Source organism: Mobula hypostoma, chromosome 16 (assembly GCF_963921235.1).
Source record: "Mobula hypostoma chromosome 16, sMobHyp1.1, whole genome shotgun sequence".
Taxonomy (NCBI): Eukaryota; Metazoa; Chordata; class Chondrichthyes; order Myliobatiformes; family Myliobatidae; genus Mobula; species Mobula hypostoma.
Window position 1 is genome coordinate 15,569,182 of NC_086112.1, and position 25,243 is coordinate 15,594,424.

A 25,243-nucleotide genomic window follows, 5' to 3' on the forward strand; every position below is an offset into this window, starting at 1 on the left:
GTATTTCACTGTTCCTCAACTGTCCTACCAAATAGCCTGTGCTCCCAATCCACATTAGCCAATTCCTCCCTTGTAGCATTTTCCCTTGTAGGTTCACTAACACGCTGCTCAAGAAAGCCATCACGGATGCATTCTATGAAGTCCTCCTCAAGACTTTCTTGACCAACCTGATTCACCCAATCTATGTGGAAGTTAAAATCCCCCATGTCAACTGCTGTTCCGTCCTTACAAGCCTCAGTTATTTCTTGGTTAATCGCCTCTGCCACTGCAATATTTTTATTAGGTGGCCTATAAACAACTTCCACCAGTGATTTTTTTCCTTTCATTATTCTTAATCTCTACCCAGAAGGACTCAATGTTCTATTCCGTAGATCTTAGATTTAGATTAGATTAGATTATGAGGACATTTAGTCCTCGTTTATTGTCATTTAGAAAGGCATGCATGCATTAAGAAATGATACAATGTTCCTCCAGAGTGATATCACGAAAAAAACAAGACAAACAAGATCTTATATCGTCTCTCACAATTGCCTTGATCTCATCTTTAATTAAGAGCGCCACCCCACCTCCTTTCCCTTCCTGCCTATCTTTCTGTATTACCTGATACCCTTGGATATTTAATTCCCAGTCATCTCCACCTTGCAACCAGGCTTCTAAATCATATGCCTTGGTACTGCTCTGTGCCACAAGTTCACTAACCTTGATTCTAATACTACGGGCATTTAGATAAAGTGCCCTTATACTCATTGTCCTTTTAGAATCCAGTGACCTATGCGATTTTTGCTTTTTACTTTTATGCACTCTACCCTTACTTTTTTCTTCACTAACTCTAGCTTTGGTCTCTGCATCACTTCCCTCTTCTTCTGTGTGGGTTCCTATCCCCCACCATATTAGTTTAAATCCCGATGCCCTGAGCTGTAACATTGCTGTGTTCATGACTATGTTTCCATGGCTCCCACCCATGTGACCAATTAACCTAATAACCCTTGTGTAGGAGGAAACAGGAGCACCCATAGGAAAGCTACAAATTAATGGGGAGAATGAACATCTCCTTACAGACAGTGGCAGATTTAAACACTTGGTTGCGGATGCTGTAATAGTGTTATGCTTTCCTCTACGTTATCTGACTGTTGACATTATCTGCATATTTTTATCTCCTTTAATTGACAAAGAGGCTTATTTTACACTTTTTCACTAAGAATTGGGCAGCCTGGTAATTAAAATGGCAGCGGGACACCCACCTCAATATCTCTGAGTTACTTGTCCACTGCTATGTTAGCTGATGAGATAACTACATCATGAGAGTCACCTACTGGGAACCGGATCAGTTTAATCTCTCAAGTTCAATGGTGTCATGTTAAAGCAGTCACTTTAGTTGTCAAGGAAAGTTCATTGTGTGGAGACACAAAATACTCTGCAGATGCTGGGGTCAAAGGAGAATGTGTTCTGGTTGGGGGCCAACTTAAATTTAATAGTTTATTTCATCATTGGTGCAGAAGTAAGCATAACACTATTACAACGCCAATGACCCAGGCTCCTTCCTCAGCTGTCTGTAAGAGGTTTATACGTTCTCCCTCCGGGTGCTCCCACTTCCTCCCACATCCTCAAAACGTAAGGGATACTAGGTTAATTGATCACATGGGTGTAATTGGGCAGCACAGATTTGTTGGGCCAGAATGGTCTGTTACCATTTCATTGTTGGAGCCACAGCCCCCATGGAAAGGCTTTGGCTCTCTCCCATCCTAAATCTTCCTTTCATAACTACAAGTACCTCCGGAACTCCCTCCCCTTCCACTTAATTTACATTGTCACAATCATGTTATCAATGACAATTCCCTTAGGGGCCTGCTGATAGCTCCCTGGTGTGTAAGTAAGTGGTTCTCGAATTCATTCCAATGAATTCAATGGAATGAATTTGAACGCTGTGCACGGTGTGTCAATACATGCAGTAATTGTGGTATTACGGATCTGGGCCGGTACTTGTTGGAGTCTAGGAGAATGGAGAAGCCTATTGAATATTGAAAGGCCTAGATATGGTGGTGGTGGAGAGGAAGTTCCCAGAAGTTGGGGAGTCTCCAACCATAGGGCACAACCTCGGAATACAAGGACATCTCTTTGAAATGGAGATGAAAAGAGGATTTTCTTTAGTCAGAGGGTGGTGAATCTTTGGAATTCATTGCCACAGACGGCAGTGGAGGCCAAGTCATTGGGTTTATATAAAGAAGTTGATAGGTTCTTGATTAGTAGGGACTTCAGTGGATATAGCGAGAAGGCAGAAGAATGGGTTGAGAGGAATAATAAATCACCCATGGAGCATACTCAGTGGACTGAATAGCCCAATTTTGGTCCTGTGTCTGATGGTCTCATGGAATTATTTCTGAGAACCCATCTTTCAAATGTAACATAAACAAATTTTGATGGTTTCTGTATTCTCTTGTCCTCCTGTTCATTGGATATGCAGGCACACAATTATTTGCGTGTCTTGTATTCCAACAGGTGTCTATATATGCTGCTCCAGATAAATTGAATCAAACACATTATGCTCTGGAGGCAGCAGTGAAACTACTGGACTTTTATGAACATTACTTCAATATCTGCTACCCCCTTCCAAAGTATGGTAAGTCAAACTCAAGCTTTCAATAAAGATTTGAAACAAAATATATTGGATGGTCAAGCGGGTTCAAAGGCAGAGGGAGATTTGACATCTGAAAGCAAATGGTGATAGTGGATGGCAGGGAAGTGAAGGAAAAAGGGTTTATAGGGGACGGGGACATGAGAACTTTAGAAATTTGAGTGGGTGGGGGGTTTATCTGGTTCTGATTATTATCTGATCCCCAAAGTACCTCCAGTTGTGAAGCATTCTTTCACTGAGAAAAGTTAAATTATAAGTACAATTTATTTAATTATTGTATAATATTTTACTCCATTAGATTATGTGCAAATTAGTAAACTAATGAAAAGTTTCTCAAATGTGATTATTGTGAGAACTGCTGCTTTATAAAAAGCAGTGTTCAGATAAATGCAACTCAAGGTTAATGGGGACGTACTTTGATAATAAATTTACTTTGAACTTTGATACAGTGAGAACTCATGTTTTTTTTAGATCTAGTTGCTATCCCTGATTTTGAGGTGGAAGCCATGGAAAACTGGGGATTGACCATTTACAGGGAGACTGCACTACTCTATCACCCAGCAACCTCCTCACAATCAGACAGGGTGTGGATTACCATGGTGGTAAGCCATGAAATGGCACATCAGGTATTGTTGTAATGTTCATTAATATCTGTAGTGTGCTTCATAAATATATTGCTTGCCAATTGGTTTCAAAATGTTATCGGTACAGTTTCTAATTCCAGGAGGCAAGGCTCACAATATTTACTTAAAAGTTAGAGAGTCAAAGAGTACTACAGCACAGATACAAGCCTTTTGGCCCATCTAGTCTAGGTTGAATTTACAGCTCCATTACAAATATGTGTACTGAATTAATCAAAATTATTAATAATTTAACTCTAAATGTTATCTCAGCAGTGGCTGGATGGGAGACACCAGAAAGTAGTGGTGGATAACTGTTTGTCAGATTGGAGGCCGGTGACTAGTGGTGTGCCTCAGGGATCTGTACTGGGTCCAGTGTTATTTGTCATATACATTAATGATCTGGATGATGGGGTGGTAAATTGGATGAGTAAGTATGCAGATGATACTAAGATAGGTGGAGTTGTGGATAATGAAGTAGGGTTTCAAAGCTTGCAGAGAGGTTTGGGCCAGTTGGAGGAGTGGGCTGAAAGATGGCAGATGGAGTTTAATGCTGATGAATGTGAGATGCTACATTTTGGTAGGACTAATCAAAATAGGACATACATGGTAAATGGCAGGGCATTGAAGAATGCGGTAGAACAGAGGGATCTAGGAATAATGGTGCATAGATCCCTGAAGGTAGAATCTCATGTGGATAGGGTGGTGAAGAAAGCTTTTGGTATGCTGGCCTTTATAAATCAGAGCATTGAGTATAGGAGTTGGGATGTAATGTTGAAATTGTACAAGGCATTGGTGAGGCCAAATTTGGAGTATTGTGTACAGTTTTGGTCACTGAATTATAGGAAAGATGTCAACAAAATAGAGAGAGTACAGAGAATGTTACCTGGGTTTAATCACCTAAGTTATAGAGAAAGGTTGAACAAGTTGGGCCTTTATTCTTTGGAACGTAGAATGTTGAGGGGGGACTTGATAGAGGTATTTAAAATTATGAGAGGGATAGATAGAGTTGACGTGGATATGCTTTTTCCATTGAGAGTAGGGGAGATTCAAGCTAGAGGACATAAGTTGAGAGTTAAAGGGTAAAAGTTTAGGGGTAACATGAGGGGGAACTTCTTTACTCAGAAAGTGGTAGCTATGTGGAACGAGCTTCCAGCAGAAGTGGTTGAGGCAGGTTCGATGTTGTTGTTTAAAGTTAAATTGGATAGATATATGGACAGGAAGGGAATGGAGGATTATGGGCTAAGTGCAGGTCGGTGGGACTAGGTGAGAGTAAGAGTTCAGCACGGACTAGAAGGGCCGAGATGGCCTGTTTCCGTGCTATAATTGTTATATGGTTATATTATCTACCAAGTTTTATTTTCTAGATTGATGTTAAAGAAATATAACATTTTTCGAAGCAGTTTAAATGATTTGGACAAATTCCAGAGTTACATCACCAATTTAGAAATTAAGACACCACTCTCTTTATAACATGACATTCCAAGGTTTTTCTTGGGTATTGCTAAATTTGATGGCAGACCTGTTAATATATTGCATCGTCCTTGGGATCTCGGTGGCTCACAAGCCCCTCCACCACAACAAGGTGACGATCCTCAAAGAACGGATCAAACTATGTCTGCCCCATCACAAAACCTGTCTATGTTATATCAGAGCCTCCTTGCATCCTCCACATGTTGCTCCACTGATCTCTCCCCATCGTGCTCAGCTTCCTGTCATCTACAAACTTAGTCCCCTTATCAAAACCATCCTTGTGTATCGTGTAAAGATGGTGGGTCCCCAATCTCTGATGTAGATCTGTTACCACCTGGAAAATTCCCATTTATTCCAACATGGGAGCTATCCCTTCCCTACTGATAGAAACATTCAGGCTTGCGTTTAGAATTGGGAGCATCGTGATTAGAAAGGTAAGGAAAGACATCAGTTAGATTGAAAAGGTACAGAGAAGATTTACAAGCATAATGCTGGGGTTTGAGGACCTGAGTTATAGGGAAGGTTAAGCGCAAATAAGGGTCATAAATTGAGGGTGAAAGGTGAGAGGTTTTAGGTGAAACTTCTTCATTCAGAGGGTGGCATGAGTATGGAATGAACTGCCAGCCGAACTGGTGGGTAACAGGGAGAAGGACAGGTATGAGAGGAGTATGCAGACTTGTGATGCAAGTGTGGGTCGACCGGACTAGGCAGAATAAGTTTGGCATTGACTAGATGGGCCAAAAAGCCTGTTTCATTGTTGTAGCATGCTTTAACTTGAAAGCAGGGTTCCCAACCTTTTTTATACCATGGGCCAATAACTTTAAGCATAAACCCCTTATGTGGAGCCAAAACAGACGGGGAGATCTTAAGTGAATTCTTTGCATCTGTATTTACTCAGAAGGCAGATACAGAGTCTATGGAAGTGAGGCAAAGTGGCATCAACTTCATTGACCCTGTACAGATTACAGATGCAATCTGTAATTGTACCATGAGACAAATCAGGGTGGATAAATTCCCAGCGACTGACATGGTGTTTCCTGGACCATACAGGAGGCAAGTGCAGAAATTGCTGGGTCCTTAGCAGAGATATTCAAATAATCTTTAGTGACGAGGGGTGCCAGAGGATTAGAGGATAGCCAATATTGTTCTGCTGTTTAAAAAAGGCTCAAACAGAAACGAGGAACTTATAAGCTGGTGAGTCTGACATCAGCTGTGGGAAAGTTATTGGAAGGTATTCTAAGGGACTGGGTGTATAGGCATTTGGACAGACATAGACTGATTAAGGATAGGCAGCATGGCTTCATGTGTGGTAGGTCATGTCTAACCAATCTTATGGAGTTTTTTTTCCAGGAAGTTACTAAGAAAGTGGATGAAGGCAAGGCTGTGGATGTTGTCTACATAGACTTTAGTGAGGCATTTGACAAGGTCTTGCATGGGAGGCTGGTCAAGAAAATTTCGTTGCTCAGCATTCAGGAAGAAGTGGTAATGTGGATTAGACTTTGGCTTTGTGGGAGGAGCCAGGGAATGTTTGTAGAGAGTTGCCTCTCTGACTGGGAGACTGTGACTAGTGGTGTGTTGCAGGGGTCGGTGCTGGGTCCTTTGTTGTTTGTCATCTATATCAATGATCTGGATGATAATGTGGTTAACTGGATCAGCACATTTGTGGATGACACCAAGGTTGAGGATGTAGCAGACGGTGAGGAAGGCTATCATTAGCTTGAGAGGAATCTGCATCAGCTGGAAAAATGGGCTGACAAAATGGCAGATGGAATTAAATGAAGACAGGTGCAAGGTGTTGCCATTGGGTAGGACCAACCAGGGTTGGTCTTACACAGTGAATGGTAGGGCACTGAGGAGTGTGGTAGATCAAAGGGGTCTGGGAATAGAGGCTCATAATTCATTGAAAGTGGTGTCACGTGTAAATAGGATTGTAAAGAAAGCTTTTGGCACATTGGTCTTCATAAATCAAAGTATTGAGTATGGAAGATGGAATGTTATGTTGAAGTTGTATAAGACACTGGTGAGGCCTAATTTGGAGTATCTTTGCAGTTTTGGTCACCTACCTACAGGAAAGATGTAACAAGTTTGAAAGAGTGCAAAGAAAATTTACAAGGATGTTGCCGTGTCTGAGTTATAAGGAAAGATTGTATAGGTTAGGACATAGAAAATTGAGAGGAGATTGACAGAGGTATACAAAATTATAAGGGGCATAGATAGAGCAAATGCAGGTGCCACCGGGGAAGTGTGGGACTACAACACAAGGTCATGATTAAGAGTGAAAGGTGAGAAGTTCAAGGAGAACATGAGGGGGAACTTCTTCACTCAGAGGGTCATGAGTGTGTGGAATGAGCTGCCAGCACAAGTAGTTCATGTGAGTTTGATTTCAACATTTTAAGGTAAGTTTGGATAGGTACATGGATAGTTGGGGTATGGGGAGCTAAGGTCCCAGTCAGTTCAATGGGAACAGGGTTTAAATGGTTTCAGCATGGACAAGATGAGCTGAAGGGCCTGTTTCTGTGTTGTCCTTCTATGAACCAAGGTTGGGATCCCCTGCTCTAAAGCATGATCATATTAGCGGCCAAACGAAAAGAATGATGTTGCCAAAGGAAAGATACCTAACTGAAGCATATAGATTTAAAAACCAGTGCTAGAAAATGACATTTTAATTTTTAAGCTTTCAGAAAAGTATTTTAAATGTAGTCCATTTCTTATCATACCATTGTCATTAGATTAGATATTAGATATGTAATCCTTTTCTCAGTTTATGTTTTGTTATTGAAATTAGATGTATATTACCTTAGTCATGCAATGTTAAGACAGTCAAGGAGGCTTTAATATGCAGGTAGATTGGGAAAATCGTGTTGGTACTGGATCCCAACAGGGGGAGTTTATAAAATGCCTTTGAGATTGGTTTTTAGAGGAGCCCCTGGTTGAGCCCACTAGGGGATCAACTATTATGAACTGGGTGTTGGTGCAATGAAATGGAATTGATTAAAGAGCCTAAGGCAAAGGAACCTTTAGGGCCAAAGATCATAATATGATCAAATTACCATAATACTGTAAGATATAGGAGCAGAATTAGGCTACTTGGCAGACCATGTCTGCTCCACCATTTCATCATGGCTGATCTATTTCTGTCTCAGCCCCAATCTTCTGCCTTCTCCCTGTATCCCTTCATGCTCTAAATATTCAAGAACCTATCAACCTCTGCCTTAAATGTACGTAAAGATATGGCTTCCACACTGCCTGTGGCAACGAATTCCACAGATTCACCACTCTCTGGCTAAAGAAATTCCTCCTCGTCTCCACTTGAAAAGTTTGCCCCTCTATTCTGAGACTGTGTCCTCTGGGGTCTTAGACTGTCTACCACAGGAAACATCCTACTCATAGCCACTCTCATCGAGGCCTTTCAACATTCGGTAAGTTTCAATGAGGTCACCACTTATTCTTCTGAATTCCAGTGAGCATAGGCCCAGAGCTATCATATGACAAGTCTAAAACTAAAGGGAATAGTTTTAAGGTGATGGGAGGAGGTTTAAAAGGGCCCTGAAGGGTAACTGTTTCACACAGAATAGCTGATATCTGGAATGAACTGCCAGAGGAGGTGGGGGAGGTTGGAACCCAGAATCTCTCTGTTTATCAACACTTCCCAGGAACCTATCATTCACTGTGTACGAACAGGAGAAAATCTGCAGACGCTGGAAATCCGAGCAATGCTGGAGGAACTCAGCAGGCCAGGCAGCATCTATGGAAAAAAGTACAGTCAGTGTTATGGGCTGAAACCCTTTGGCAAAACTGGAGATAAAAAGCTGAGTAGATTTGAAAGGTAGGGAGAGGGGGGAGCGGGGGGTGGGGAGAGAGAGATGATTATGGTAGCAGAAATGATTATCGATGCATTAATAATGATCTTACAAGAATCAGTGGATGCTGGCGTGGTTCCAGAGGATTGGAAAATTGCAAATACCACTCCCTTCTTCAAGAAAGACGAGAGGCAGAAGAAAGGAAATTATAGGTCAGTTAGTCTGACCGTAGTGATTGGGAAGATGTTGGAGTTGATTGTTAAGGATGTGGTTTCAGAGTACTTGGAGGCACATGATCAAACAGGCCATAGTCAGTGTGGTTTAATTGAGGGAAAATCTTGCCTGACAAATCTGTGGGAGTTCTTCGAAGAGATAATAAGCAAGACAGACAAAGGAGATTTCATGGATATTGTATACTTGGATTTTCAGAAGGCCTTTGACAAGGTGTCACACATGAGGCTGCTAATCAATTTAGGAGCCCATGATATTACAAGAATTATACTAGAATGACAGAGCAGTAGCTAGTTAGCAGGAGGCAAAACGTTGGCATAAAGGGAGCCGTTTCCGGTTGGCTGCTAGTGATTAGTGGTGTTCCACAGGGGTGTGTGCTGGGAGGTTATATGTCAATGATTTGGATGACAGAATTGATGGTTTTGTGGTCATATTTGCATGATACAAAGGTGGGTGGAGGGGCAATAGTTTTGAAGGAACATAGAGGCTACAAAAGGACTTGGAAAGATGAGGAGAAAGGGCAAAGTGGCAGATGGTATACAATGCTCAGAAGTGTATGGTCCTGCATTTTGTTAGAAGAAAGTGGTGGACTAGTTCTAAATGGACAGAAAATTCTAAAATCTAAGGTGGAAGGGGACTTGGGAGACCTTGTGCAGAATTCCCTAAAGGTTAATTTGCCACTTGATTAGGAAGGCAAACGTGATGTTGGCATTCATTTCGAGATGACTAGAATACAAAAGCAAAGATGTAATGCTGAGGCTTTATAAAGCACTGGTGAGGCCTCACTTGGAATATTGTGAACAGTTTAGGGCCCCTTATCTCAGAAAGGATGTGCTGAAACTGGAGAGGATTCAAAGGAGGTTCACAGAAATGATTTCAGGATTGAATGGCGTGTCAAATGAAGAATGTTTGATGGCTCTGGGTCTGTATTCACTAGAATACAGAAGAATGAGGGGTGACCTAATTGAAACCTATCGAATGGTGAAAGATCTTGATAGAGTAGATGTGGGAGAGTCTAAGACAGACACAGCCTCAGAATAGAGTGGCGTTATTTCAGAACAGAGATGAGAAGGAATTCAGACCGAGAAAGGTGAATCTGAGGAATTTGTTGCCACAGGTGGCTGTGGAGCCCAAGTCTTTGGGTAAATTTAAGGCAGATGTTGATGGATTCTTGATTAGTCTGGGCATGAAGGGGTACAGGGAGAAAGCAGAAGACTGGGGCTGAGGGGGAAAATGGATCGGCCATGATAAAATGGCAGAGGAGAAGTGATGGTCCAAATGGCTTAATTCTGCCCCTATATCAATCTTGAAGGCATTAACAAATACTTAACCCCTAAGGGAAATTTATATTTTATCACCTATCAGAAATGAGTATATTTTCAAAGTGCTCATGGATCTTGTAATTAATATATTTTGTGCAGTGGTTTGGTGATTTGGTGACAATGGAATGGTGGAATGACATCTGGCTGAATGAAGGGTTTGCCACTTATATGGAGTATGTCTCTAATGATGCCACCTACCCTGATTTGCAAGTTGTGAGTACCATTTTCTTACTATGAATTGGTTCATGGCTAAATATTTGGCTGAAATTAACTACTTGTTTAACAATCTTTTTCAGGGTGATCAGTTTTTGGACTTATGTTTTGACGCTATGGGAAGAGACGCAACGAAAACCTCCCATCCCATATCTACTCTGGCAGACAGCCCTACTCAGATTAAGGAAATGTTTGATGCCATTTCTTATTACAAGGTATGTGGGCAGCAACTAAAGAAGTGGAAAGATGATACTGGCTGACCTCCCTGCCACTCCGATATATGAACACCATATTCCATGTAATATGTGAGATGTACTGCATCTGCACACTCGGGGTGGGGGGGGGGGCGGTTGGCGGGGTGGCATGGTACTGTGGTACTGTCAGTGGTCAGCGTAACCTGCTTTCAGAACCTGCTGCTGTCTATAGGGATTTTGTACTTTCTCTCCGTGACCACTGGATTTCCTCCAGCTGCTCACAAATCTTCCCACATTTCAAAGTTAGATTAGAGTTTGTAAGTTGTGGGCATACAGTGTTAGTGGCGGAAGGATGGCAACACTTGCAGGCTGCCCTCAGCACATCCTCGAACTGTGTTTGTTATGAACTCCGACGACACATTTTGCTGGATGTTTCGACGTTTCAATGAACATGCGACGAATAAAAATAAATTTTACCTGCTCAAGACTGAGTGGATACAGATATACAGTATATTTAGCAGATATTGAATATTTTAAGGCTGTTTCCAGTGGAGTTTTGGACTCAGGAAATCATCACATATGGGTGATGTAAAGGACCCACCATGATATTGAAAGACAAGCAGGTTTAGGGGGTCAGATAATCTACTTTGTTCTATTCTTATAAAACTGCACTGTATAGGCTATATTTGTTTAAAAAAACAATTAAACTGCCTCACCGCCACCCCCCCACCACCAACACACATGCACACAAGCACGTCAGTACATTAGAAGAGATTTACACCTGAGATTTAAATGATATCTAATGAAGGTCTGCATTCTTCCATGTGCTGAATGTCGCTCATGGAGCAATCGAGTCTCCATGTCAGACGTCTGAGGCTCTGAGCCACCCCATGGATTTGAGTGCAAAATTCTGGTCTGGCAATTATGTAGGATGCCAAGTGAGTGCTATATTGTTGGAGGTGGAATATTTTGGATGTTAAATTAATACCCCATTTGCTTGAAGATAAACTAGGGAGACTTCTGCAAGATCTGGGAGTCTTCAGTCAACATCAGACTGGCTTTATCTCATTGTTGTTTATGTGAACTTGTTGATGTCAGATTAACTAAATATTTCCGGCACTGTAAAGAATGAAGCCCTCTGTTGGTTGGGGTTGACCATGGATATTGCATCCTAGTTGTCTACGTGATACGCAAGCCAGGGCAGTATAATATGCAGAGCAAGCTGTTGTCCATGCGGCAGGCAACCCCTCTCAATGCAGCTGATGAATTCAAAGAAACGGCAAAGATGATTTGGCAGCAGCAGCATCACAGGAGTTGACAGTCGATCGGTCTGGATTACTCCCTTTGGATTTTCTCCCCAAGATTTTCCCATGAGTGGGTATAGCCGCAAGGAAGCAGAGATCAGAGCTTTCAGCTCCTAGATGGGCTGTTAACCACGGCTGTCGAGTCCCATCTGCCCAAGCGACTGCTTTTATGGAGCCAGTAATCCCCCTTTGCCTCTTCACCGGTCAGCAGAAAAGGTTCCACCGTGCTTAGTAGCTAAGGCACTGGTGAAGGCGAGGAACTAGACCTGGTTGTCAGAGGCTATTTGAGATGCCCAGCATAGGTAGCATTTACCAGGTAGCGGGAGCTTATCACCACTATCTGCCCTGGCTATGCCAAGCTTAAGGAACCAAAGAGATGGTCCTTCTGCTAATCCCAAAAAAAGTTGGCTTCAACAGCGAAGATGCCAGATGGTTGCAAACTATTATTTACTGCAGAAGAATTCACCAAAACATGTTCAAGGCCTTATCTGAATATACTTTCCAGCTTTACATTCCTTTCTAATTTTCAACTTCCCAATCACAAGTGTGAGTATAACTATTTTAATGTTACTAAAATAGATGGCAGATTATTGCTTTCACTGTTTAAGAGATGAATTCTTATCCCAAATGGACAAGTAATGTCGAACCTTTAGCAATTTGATGTGACTTTTAACCTTAAATTTATAAGATTAAACTTGAGGTTAATCCTTATAGATAATTAGATCTCTATTTTCATTGCTGAGGACAACGACCTCCAAGAGGGCCACAACCTTGTCATAGGGTTTGGAGGCTGGCGTACCTCAAATGAACCAGAGAGCTATGTTGGCTGGAGTCAGGGCCTTGTGGCTTGGCTCTCAGTAGGGTCACCCATGCCAAACAGTTCAAAGGCTTGATGTTGCGGTGTCCACCGAGGTTGGCAATTAGCTTGCAGACATTTCATCACCAACAACTGCGCAGTGAGGATATCACCTTGACTGGCAATGAAACGCCTGCGAGCTAATTGCCAAGCTCAGCTAACACCAGAATATCGACGCCTCAGCCAGAGTGACTGATATTCACCACCATCCTAAGGTCAACAGGTTGAGGTTGGGTAAAGAGTGGTCCACTGATTCTCCAGGTACGGGGATTCAGCTCAGGGTTAACAATCCTGACAGCTCAAAACAAAATGCTATGGAAACAGCAATGAAGAATCATTTTACACAGACAGAGATGGAGGAACCTTATTGCTGCCCTAAGACCCAGTGGCATAGCAGGCAGTGAATAAGTGAGGACAAGATTGCAGTGCTACTCCATTCAGAGTGACCTACTGTTGTCAAAGTTGCTGGTGAACGCAGTAGGCCAGGCAGCATCTCTAGGAAGAGATATAGTGGACGTTTCAGGCCGAGACCCTTCATCAGGGTCCTGACGAAGGGTCTCAGCCTGAAACGTCGACTGTACCTCTTCCTAGAGATGCTGCCTGGCCTGCTGCGTTCACCAGCAACTTTGATGTGTGTTGCTTGAATTTCCAGCATCTGCAGAATTCCTGTTGTTTGTGTTGTTGTTTGTTGACCTATTGTTGTATTCAATTTTATTTGTTTTGAAATTTCAATTAATGACTTTATAGATGCTGTTTGTAACTCATTGTCTAACTTGTTGAATGTAGGGAGCATGCATTCTGCACATGTTGAGAAATTTTTTGCCAGATGAGGTTTTCCAATCTGGCCTGGTTCATTACCTTCGAAAATACAGTTATGGGAATACCAAGAGTGAAGATCTGTGGAACTGTTTGACCGAGGTGAGTGTTTTTTCTGTTGTCTGTCAGCTAATCTGTTAATTGCATAAGTGTTAAATAAATTGAAGTGAAAAGGTGATTGTGATAAATATTAAATGCTTGATGGATTTCTGTGAATGTCCTTAAAACGTATGATCTAAATTAGTGTGCATTCTTTTTATCCTGAACACACGATTGGGTTATATATTGCAACCAGCCAAGGAATTCATCAGGCAGTATATAGAGAACCCAGGAAGATTTTGGTCAGGGACTGAAAAATATAATATTGCAACCCGTCCAGATGGTGTGGGTCCCAGCTCTTTACTTCACTCCTTCCCCTCTCCCCCTCCTCCCCGGTTTCACCTATCACCACTTTCTTGTTCTGACTCCTCATCATTTTCCAGTCCTGATGAATAGATTTGGCCCGAATTGTCGACTGTACTCTTTTTCCATAGATGCTGCCTAGTTTGCTGAGCTCCTCCGGCATTTTATGTGTGTTGCTTGGATTTCCAGCATCTTTTATTATTTGTGGTGTGGGTCCTCTATATATTACCAGTCTGCTTCATGGTGTGGGGCCTGTTCATTTGGGCTCATTTTAGTGAACAATGAAGCAGACCTCGCATGCAATATGAAGACTATGAGGGTCAGGATTAGAATCAGAATCAAGTCCATCAGGTTTACTATCACTGCCAGATGTTCAAGACATAAAAAATCTATAAATTATGGTAAGAATATATAATAAATAAGCAGTGCGAAAAAAGTGCAAAATAGTGAGATGGTTCATGGTTGATGGGTTCAGAAATCTGATGGTGGAAGGGGAGAAGCTGTTCCAAAAACATTGAGTGTCTGTCTTCGGGCTCCTATACCTTCTATGTGATGATATTAATGAGAAGAGGGTATGACTTCGATGGCTGGGGTCCTTTAAGGTGGATATGTCTTTTTGTGTCATCACGTTTTGTGTGATTTTTTTGAAAAGCTACAGATTCGCGGACCTGTATCACGGAAGTATGATTACTATGTGCACTGCACATGCCTGGGCTCCCCAATGCATCATCACATCTAACTCCTGTGATCAATATTGCAAATGTGTCTATTTGATGCACAGTGCTCAGATTTTTGTATCTACAAGCTACAGAATCCTTTACTATACACTCCCCACTAAAAATACATGTGGCCTTCCAAACCTGTCAGTAGTCCTGAACTTTTGCATTCAACAGAACACGAGGTAAAGTCTGGGTCCTAATGGTGTTTAAACACCTGAGTGTTCTAATCAGAACCACCAGGTTCAGCAATGAAATCTGGTCCATCCTATCTCAACCACAGATTGCATGGAATTCTGTCATCTCCTTTAGATGGGAATAAAACACACAAGAGCCTAAACCTCAGATTAATCTACAAACTCTAAACAGCTTTATAAAATTGCAAATAGACGCAATAATTTGTTAGGTTTGTAGGAATTGCAGGTGCCTTTAGGAGTACAGACAGCTGTAGAATCTCTTGTGTCTCAAATGGTAATCTTTATTCTGCTGAGCTTCATTCATTTCCCTTGTATGGCAGCATTATCACTGTGCACTGTTCATTTTTGTTTAACTCACCATACTGTGTTTTACTACCTATATTACAGGTCCCATCCTTCATTTTGTGTCAGTAGATCACAGACACCACTTTATTAGAAGATTTTTTAAACATTTTTTTAACCAGTAGTGTTGTACTGCTTACTTTTAACTTGTGTTGTAAAGGCACCTTATTATTTTCTTAATTTACTAGTGACAATATTACTCTCTGTGCGTTTGTGTGTTATATGTACTGTGTCCTCCTGAGGAAAATTGCTTCATTTGGTAGTATCACTGACAATAAACTGAACTTGAACTCACCCAAATTTAGTGTAGTACTGATTCTGAAGTTAAGGCATTTGCCATAAGTAATGAACCAAAATGCACTCATAGGATTTTTTGTTTGAATTCACAACTCAGATTGATGTAGACACTTGAAATACATTTCCTAAAAGTGGCCAAATCTAGAAAAATTTAATAATCAAACGACCTATTTGAATTGCATGGCTGGTGTCATGAAAATTTTTAAGGGAAATTTTGGCCATTTCCTTTTTCAATATAGTCTTGAGCTGGGATTTAGATTAACCTTTCTGTCTGCAAAATGTCCCATATGTAGAATTTATGTAAATGGCAAATAAAAATAATTCTGTTTTGAATTCTCAGTACACTTGTATTAAGGAAGACTTTAATTCTGGGGAATTCTGCTGCAGTAATTCACAAGATTGTAGAAAACACTCAGATATGACCTTTGCCAAAATATTTTGTATTTATTGAATAATCGCAAAAGAAAAACTTACAATGTGAGTTTATGTAAAGTGCCAGTATTTTATACACAATTACAAACCCACATCTACTACAGATCCATTATAATTCAACCGCTAAATCATCTCAATAATATCAATAACTAAAGGAAGGGTGGAACAGAGTCCTATTGTGCTAAAGGGATTGTGGGAAGTTGGTCTCTGGTATGGGAATCAGCACCCAGTGAGGCAGATACTGAACCATTACAATTTATGAACAAGCACTGAACAGATTATCAGAAATCAGAGGTGCAATTGTACTTCGGAGCCCTAATGCAGGATTCCCTGTAGGTTGACTTGCAGGCTAGGATGTTAAAGTAAGGATGTAATATGGAGTGTTTTTAAAATATTAGTCAGACCACATTTGCAGTATTGGAAGCAGTTTTGGGCCCCATATCTAAGAAAGATGTGCTGGCATTGAGAGGATCCAAAGGAGATTTACTAGAATTATCTCAAGAATGAAAGGGTTAACAAACGAGAAGCATTGGATGGCTCTGGGTCAGTAGTCAATGGAGTTTAAAAGACTGAGTGGGGTGGGGGGGGGGGAATTATCTCATTGAAACCTACTGAATGTTGAAAGGCCTGGAGTGGATGTTGAGAGAATGTTTCCAATAGTGGGAGATTCTAGGATCGGGGGGCACAGCCTTGGAATAGAAGGACGTTCCTTTAGAACAGAGATGATGAGGAATTGCTTCAGCCAGATTATGGTGGAACTATGGAATTCACTGCCACAGACGGCAGTAAAGGCCAAATCATTGTGTATATTTAAAGCAGAGGTTGATACGTTCCTCATTACTAGTGGCATCAAAGGTTACAGGGAAAAGGCAAGAGAATAGAGGAAAAATAAATCAGACATGATCGAATAGTGGAGCAGACTTGATGGGCTGAATTGCCTAATGTTGCTATGCCTTATGTTTACATGGTCTATTTTTCAGCAACACTATGCAGGAGAACATTTAGACATCAAGGAGATTATGAACACTTGGACACTCCAGAAGGGAATACCAGTGATAACTGTTGAACATTATGGATCTTCAGTCAGAATACAACAAGAGCGCTTTCTTAAGGAAATTCTCCCAGACGATCCCTCATGGGCCATGCTACAATCTGGGTGGGTATTTATAATTTGCTATGAATAATTTTCTTTGTGTCATGCATACACAGAAGTGCATATATGTTGAAATGATCGCAACATTTTAAGAATCAGACATTTTTGCACCATCTTTTGCAGCTACCTCTGGCAAGTACCATTAACTTATATCACAAGTGATTCTCAAGCAGTTGGTAGACATCTTCTGAAAACAAAATCTGGTAAGAATGTCAAAAAATTACTTCCTTACTTATTGCTTATTGGTGTTTAAGGCAGCAATGAAAGTCTTCCATCTCTGTCTGTCCTACACCATACCACTGCACACAGATGTAGAGGGATTCTTCATTGCTGTTTCTGTAACAATCTTTGTTTTGGATTGTTAACCTTGAGTTGAACCCCCAAATGTGGAGAACCAGTGGATCACTCTTGGTCTGGCCTCTACCCTTTGACCTGGTTGCCATGGGTGATCTGTTTAAAAGTCGAAGCATAAAGCTCTGACCCCAGCCAACATAGTTCTCAGGGTTACTGAGGCACGCAAGCCTCCAAGCTCTATGACAAGGTTGTGGTCCTTGTGAAGGAATATTAAAAACTGTTACAGGAAAATAATTAAACTATATAGTTCATGAAATCCGTTCCAATGTAAAACTAATTTTAATTTCTTTTCTCACCTTAGATAGAATTTAACATAAGTGTCACCATGTTTCTTTCACCAATGTAGCTGCCCACAATTTAGTCACCCTAACGCAGAAATAACTCACGCTTGTCGTGGGGAGAACCTACAAACTCTCCTACAGACAGCAGTGGGAATTGAACCCCAATCTGACCACTGGCACTGTAAGGTGTTACACCATCTGCTACACTACCATAGTAAGTATGAACTCAGTAAGGGAGGCTAAGCACAGCTCCAAAGCCATACTTAAGTTTGCTGACAACACCACTGTCGTAGGCCGTATCAAAGATGTGATAAATCAGCATGTAGGAGGGAGATTGAAAATCCAGTTGAGTGGTGCCACAACAACAGCCTCTCACTCGATGTCAGCAAGACCAAGGAACTGATTACTGACTACAGGAGAAGGAAACTGGAAGTACCTGAGCCAGTTGTCATCAGGTTATATTTTGTTCTTCTGTTTTATGTATTGCATTGAATTGCTGCTACCAAGTTGACAAATTTCACGTCGCATGCTGGTGATAGTAAACCTGATTCTGAGGAGGAGAGGATCAACAGCTTCAAATTCCTTGGCGTTATCATTTCAGAGGATCTGTCTTGGGTCCTGCACCCAAGGTTCGTTCAAAGGAAGCACGGCAGTGCCTCTACTTCCTTAGGAGTTTGTACAGATTCAGCATGACATCCAAAACTGACAAACAGAAATGCGGTGGAAAGTGTATTGACTGGTTGTATCATGATCTCATATGGAAACACCAATGTTCTCAAACAGAAAATCCTGCAAAAAGTAATGGATTCAATCCACTCCATCATGGGTTGGGCCCTTCCAGCCACTGAGGAAATCTACATGGATTGCTGTCGTAGGAAGGTAGCATCATTTATTAAGGGGCCCCTACCTTCCACTCCATGATCTCTCCTCGATGTTGCTATCAGGCAGGAGGTGCAGGAGCTTCAGTACTCGCACCACCAGGTTCAGGGACAGTTATTACCCCTCTACCATCAGGCTCTTTAACCAGAGGAGATAATTTCACTCTACTTCACCCACCCCAACTCTGAACTGTTTCCAGAATCTAAGGATTCACTTTCAAGGACACTTCATCTCAAATTCTTGATGTTTACATTGACTGTACTTTTTTTCCATACATGCTGCCTGGTCTGCGGAGTTCCTCCAGCATCTTGTGTGTGATGATTGTGTTCAACTTGAAATTTGATAGGGAGAAAGTGAAGTCTGACTTAGTAGTATTTCAGTGAAGTAAAGGAAATTACAGTGGTATGAGAGAAGAGTTGGCCAAAGTAAATTGGAAGGAGATGCTAGCAGGGATGACAGCAGAGCAGCAATGGCGTGAACTCCTGGGGGAAAACGAGGGAGGTGCAGGATAGATGTATTCCAAAAGTGAAGAAATACTCAAGTGGCAAAATAGTACAACTGTGGCTGAAAAGGGAAGTCAAAGCTAATGCGACAGCAAAGATTAGTGGGAAGAGAGAGGATCTGGAAGCTTTTGAAAACCCACATAGAGCAACTAAAGAATAATTCGGAAGGAAAATATAAAGTATGAAAACAAGCTGGCAAACAATATCAAAGTGGACAGTAAAAGCTTTTTCCAAGCATATAAAAAAAAGAGATGAGAGTGGATGTAGGACCTCTAGAAAGTGAAGCTAGAGAAATAATAATGGGGCACAAGGAGACGGCAGATGAATTGAATGAGTACTTTGCATCAGTTTTCACTGTGGAAGACACTAGCAGTGTACCAGGTGTTGAAGGGTGTGAGGGAAAAGAAATGAGTGCAGTTACTATTATAGGGGAGAAGGTGTTCAAAAAGCTGAAAGACTTGAGGGTACATTAATCACCCAGACCAAATGAACTGCACCCTAGGGTTCTGAAAGAGGTAGTGGTAGAGATTGTGAAGGCATTAGTAATGATCTTTCAAAAATCAGTGGACTCTGGCATGGTGCCAGAGAACAGGAAAATTGCAAATGTTACTCCACTCTTCAAGAAAGGAGGAAGGCAGCAGAAAGGAAATTATACACCAGTTAGCCTGACCTCAGTGGTTGGGAAGATGTTGGTGTCAATTGTTAAAGGATGAGGTTATGGAGTACCTGGTAACACAGGACAAGATATGACAAAGTCAGCGTGGTTTCCTTAAGGGAAAATCTCACCTGACGAACCTGTTGGTATTCTTTAGGGAGATTAGAAGGCGGCTAAATAAAGGGAATGCAGTGGATGTTGAACATTTGGACTTTCAGAAGGCCTTTCACAAGGTGCCACACATGAGGCTGCATAGCTAGTTAAGAGCCAATAGTGTTACAGGACAGTTACTGGTTTGGTTAGAGCATTGGCTGATGGGTAGAAGGCAGTGAGTAAGAATAAAAGGATTCTTTTGTGTTTGGCTACCAGTGACTAGTGTTGTTCCAAGGTGGTCAGTGTTGGGATCGCTTATTATTATGCTGTGTATCAATGATTTAGATGATGGAATAGATGGTGTTGTCAATTTTTGCAAATGATGTGAAGATTGGTGGAGGGGCAGGTAATGTTGAGGAAACAGGTAGGCTGCAGAAGGACTTAGACAGCTTGGGAAAATGGGCAATAAGGTGGCATATGAAATAGTGTTGGAAAATGGATAGTCCTGCACTTTGGTAGGAGAAATAAATGAGCAAACTATTTTTTAAATGGGGAGAAAATCTAAAACTCTGAGATGCTAAGGGACTTGGGAGTTCTTGTGCAGAACACCCTGAAGGTTAACTTGCAGGTCAAGTTGGTGGTGAGGAAGGCAAATGCCATGTTAGCATTCATTTCCAGAGGTCTAGAATACAAAAGCAAGGATGTGATACTGAGGCTTTATAAGGCATTGCTGAGGTCTCACCTTCAGTACTGTGAACAGTTTTGTGCTACTCATCAAAGGAAAGATGTGCTGGCATTGGAGAGGGTTCAGAGAAGGTTCACAAGGCTGATTCTGGAAATGAAAGTGTTATTATACGAAGAATGTTTGATGGCTCTAGGTCTGTACTTGCTGGAATTTAGAAGGATGAGGTGGGATCTCAATAAAACCTTTCAAATGTTGAAAGGTCTAGAGTGAGGAGATGTGGAAAGGGCATTTCCCATGATGCGGGAATCTAAGACAAGAGAGCACGGCCTCAGGATAGAGGGGTGTCCATTTAAAACAGAAATGCGGAAGAATTTCTTTAACCAGAGGATGGTGAATTTGTTACCTCAGGCAGCTGTGGAGGCCAGGTCGTTGGGAGTATCTAAGGCAGAGATTGATAGGTTCTTCATTGGACATGGCATCAAAGGTTATAGGAAATGGGGCTGAGAAGAGGAAAAGAAAGTATCAACCACAATTGAATGGCAGAGTAGACTCTATGAGCAAATGGCCTAATTCTGCTCCTATGTCTTGTGGTCTTATAAAATCGAAAACTTGGAGGCATGGCATAAAACTGGAAACAGCACAGCATAAAACTCGAGAAGAAAAAGATAACCTAGGACAACTTACAAACTGTGTTAACCCAGAGAACATCAGAAAAAAATCTTGACAAAGACTGAAGAATCTCAGAACCTTCATAGGGGTGTAGGAGGTTGCTCATCCCATTAAGATGTACTTCTGAAGGATTGGACTCGGGTGTGGAGGAATGGCAGAATCACCAGGAAGAGACAGAAACAAGAGGCTAAATATCAGAATCAGAGTCTCAGAGGAGCAAGTGAGTGACACCATGAGGTAACTCATCCTCTTTGACCACAGTGAGCATACAACAGAGCTCCAGAGGAGCAACGCCATTGAGAATTGGATCAGCCCATGACTGAATGGCGGAGCAGACTCGATGGGCTGAATGGCCTACTTCCACTCATATATCTTATGGTCTTCAACATAATGGCCAACCATGGACATTGACTGAGTGTCCTCTTTAAATAATCACAGAATCCCATAAACCTGTGACCACCTCAATCAACTTGACCGGATTAACCAATAACTCAAGGTCTTAACCACTTCAATCTTAATTAGTAAGTTCAGGTGCCCATAAAGCCAAGCAGCTCAACGCTCTGGCAAGCTGCCGGGTTCATGACAGGAGCATGCCAGTAAAAGTAAATTCACTTAGTTACAGAGTCACAGAACACGACAGTGCAGAAATAAGTCCTTCAGTCCATCTAGTCCATGCCGAACTAAACACATCGACCTACACCCAGAGCACAGCCCTCCATACCCCTTCCATCCACATACAGTACCTGTCCAAATTCTCTTAAATGTTGAAGTCAAACCCATAGCAACCACCTTCTATTGGTAGTTTGTTCCACATTCTCACCAACCTCTGAGTGAAGAAGCTCCTCCGGATGTTTCCGTTAAATATTTCACATTTCGCCCTTAACCCATGACCTCTAGATCTAGTCGCACCCAACGTCAGTGGTAAATGTTGGCTTGCATTTACCCTATTTGTGACTCTAAAAAATTTTGTATACCTATTTCAAATCTCCCCTCACTCTCCTGCACCCCACAGAATAAAGTCCTAACCTGTAAAAGCTTTCCCTATAACTCAGGTACTCAAATCCTGACAATATCCTTGTAAATTTTCTCTGCATTCTTTCAATCTTATTAATATCTGTCCTGTAGGTAGGTGGCCAGAACTGCAGACAATGCTGCAGATTAAGTCTCACCAGCATCTTACACAACTTCAACATAACATCCCACATTGTCATTCAGTTTGTCAAGTATGAACAATTATGTTTACTGATTACCATCATTAATCAATATTGCTCTAACTAGATCACATTCAATGGGAAAGAATTTCACTGAGTAAAGTTTAATCTGGGCATGAATGACTGTTACATTGTACGTGACACAACTGGTGGATGAGATGCATTAATCTTCATTTAATCAATACTATTTTAACCAGATCACATTGAACTAGAAAGTGAAGCTCAATGGATAAAATTTAATGTGGACATAAATGGCTATTATATTGTACATTACACGAATGATGGATGGGATGCATTGATTAATCTGCTCGATCAGAACCACACACGTCTGAGCCAGAAGGACCGAGTAAATCTGATTCATAATGCTTTCCAGCTAGTCAGGTACAGTGAAATGTTGATGTTATTGTATTTATTATTGTATTTGTTACACATTGTAATCATACAGAGAGTGGGTTACACTGTCACTGGAATTGTGATGAATGTGGTGCTGTGAATTTTAGTAATATTACAGATTAGCAACAGTAATGGAGGTACTATCATGTAACTGGATCTTCCTCGATATCATGTACAATAAGTAGCTACTTCTTGTCATTTAAGTCATTGCTATAACTACACACCACATTCAATATCAGAGGAGATTTGCTAACTTTAACGATCTTTGCAGAGCAGACTTAATGGGCTGAATGGCCTATAATTCTGCTCCTATATCTTATGTTCTTAGACCAGGGATTCCCAACCTTTTTGTATGCCATGGAACCCTACCATTGACCAAAGGTTCATGGACTCCAGGACTAAGAATTAGACTGTGACTCCATTTTCCTGTTCTGACTCCTGATTGACTTCATACTGATGACTGGATATTTTCCTATTCTGATCACCCATTACAGGCTTTGGCTAATTAATTAGTTAATTAATGCATTTATTTAAATATATAGCACAGAACAGGCCCTTCTAGCCCAACAAGACTTGCTGCCCAGCAACCAGCACTAGACTAATCACAGGACAATTTACAATGAACAATTAACCTACTAATTGATACGTCCTTTGGTAGAAACGCAAGCACCCGGAGGAAACCCACATGATCACAAGGAGTATGTACAAACTCCTTACCTAAGGCGCCAAAATTGAAATCTGAATTCCAGAATGTTCCAAGCTGCAATAGCCTTGCACTAACCATTACGCTACCTTGGCTCCCTATGTCTACCGTACAAATTATGGTGCTGTTGAAATGATGCAAGTGTCCCTTGTTGGAGTTCATAAGCATCACCTATTATTTTTTCAGCCCTTTATCTTGGTGGTAATTTGAGTGAGTGGAGTGAGCTTTCACATAACCTGCCTCTTGCTTCATTTAACTGAAATTCTTTAGACACAAAGGTCTTGCCAAGGAATAATATAAAAAGTTATGTTCAGCTGTTGAGTCATAAAACTCAAAACAACTGGAGCAAGCAACATGATAAAAGGGGATGCATAATCACCAATGGGTTATAAGGAATCAAAAGATCGTGCTACTGTGTTGGGTAGCCCCAATGCTGCCGGAACCCACAGGTGAAATCTGCTATTCATTGGTAAAAGTTTACATCCTCAAACTTTCAAAGGTGTAAAGCAGTTTCCAGTAATTTACCATGCCAACAAAAAACGGATGGATTGCAACTGACATTACACTGGAATGGTTTGAACATTACTTTGTTTCAGAAGTGAGAGCTCACCATTACTCTGTTGGTCTGGACAAGAACTGTAAGATAATGCTGATTTCAGATAACTGCTCTGTGCATCTTGAAGCAGAACTCTTGGTAAACAATAATGTTTATGGTATCTACCTGCCACCTAACTGTATGTCATTAATTCAACCCCTTATCCAACTTGTACTATTTACCGGGTACTTTAAAGGTAGGGTGAGGTGACCATCAAGTGGGTTAGAGGTGCTTACTTATTTAATCCCAATTTAACCACCTGTGATCTGGCAAAATCGCTAATCCTGCATTGCACAGGTCCCAATCATTCCGAATTTTGTGGTGGCCAACCTGTGTTTTGATTTATTAGGAAAGGTTGAGTAAGCTTGGGCTTTTCTCTTTGGAGCAAAAGAAGATGTGAGGTGACTTAATAAAGGGAATGCTGAGGGCTGGGACGAATTTTGAAAGCAGGGCTGATGACTTTAATATTGGGTAATTCCTTAACCAGGAGCCATCATAGTCCACAAGCACAGAATGACTGCCTGTAGGGAACTTGAAATAAGCTAAGATATTGCTAACACAGTTTAGAATAACTTCTAGTTGAATGGGAATAGAACGAGAGAAGACAGCTTGGATTGTTATGATTGCTACGTTGTAATAAAAGCATTACATCAGCTTATGTACTGAGATGATGCAGAAATGGGCGATGTTGTGAAGGTGGAAATAGGCAGTATTACTGATGCACACTTCAAAAATCCTTGGACCATTTTTGGATCAGAACTATCACTGGAGTTTCAAACAATCTGACTTCATTTCAGACAGATGCCAAACAGATAGGGAGTCAGTGGCCAGGGAAAAGAATGTGAAAAGAAGACCAGGGACATTACCCGAAGTCTTCTCCATAATCAGTCTGAGAAATTCTCAACCCATACAGGGCTGAAAGGTTTTCTATGTAGATCCTGTCCTTAGTAATTAATCCTTAAAAGCCTTTCCTCCATTGCTTCTTGCTATGAATGCAGCCTTTCCTCACACTTCATCCTTATTTCCCAACCCTTCTTATTTATTCTTATTCTTATCCCTTTTTTATTGTCCTTTACCCATCAGATCCTGAACCAGTGACGATAACTTCTCTTACCTCAACCCTGAACTCGTCCCACAGTCTAAGGGCTCACTTTCAAGGACTCTACAACTCATGTTCTCAGTTGTATTTATTTATTTATTATATTTGTACATTGTCTGTTTA

General features: G+C 41.3%; 1 protein-coding gene across 5 annotated transcripts in view; it reads left to right on the forward strand.

Moving 5' to 3' along the window:
- The window catches only part of LOC134357252 (endoplasmic reticulum aminopeptidase 2-like), a 92,965-nt gene that overhangs the window by 43,893 nt on the left and 23,829 nt on the right, over positions 1 to 25,243 (forward strand). For all 5 annotated transcript variants that reach the window (XM_063068588.1, XM_063068589.1, XM_063068590.1 and 2 more), the window contains 8 exons: positions 2,497 to 2,617; positions 3,104 to 3,258; positions 10,178 to 10,291; positions 10,375 to 10,506; positions 13,432 to 13,563; positions 16,828 to 17,003; positions 17,124 to 17,203; positions 22,528 to 22,711. In XM_063068588.1, coding sequence (XP_062924658.1) covers positions 2,497 to 2,617; positions 3,104 to 3,258; positions 10,178 to 10,291; positions 10,375 to 10,506; positions 13,432 to 13,563; positions 16,828 to 17,003; positions 17,124 to 17,203; positions 22,528 to 22,711 — 1,094 coding nt within the window. The remainder of the gene's footprint in view (positions 1 to 2,496; positions 2,618 to 3,103; positions 3,259 to 10,177; positions 10,292 to 10,374; positions 10,507 to 13,431; positions 13,564 to 16,827; positions 17,004 to 17,123; positions 17,204 to 22,527; positions 22,712 to 25,243) is intronic.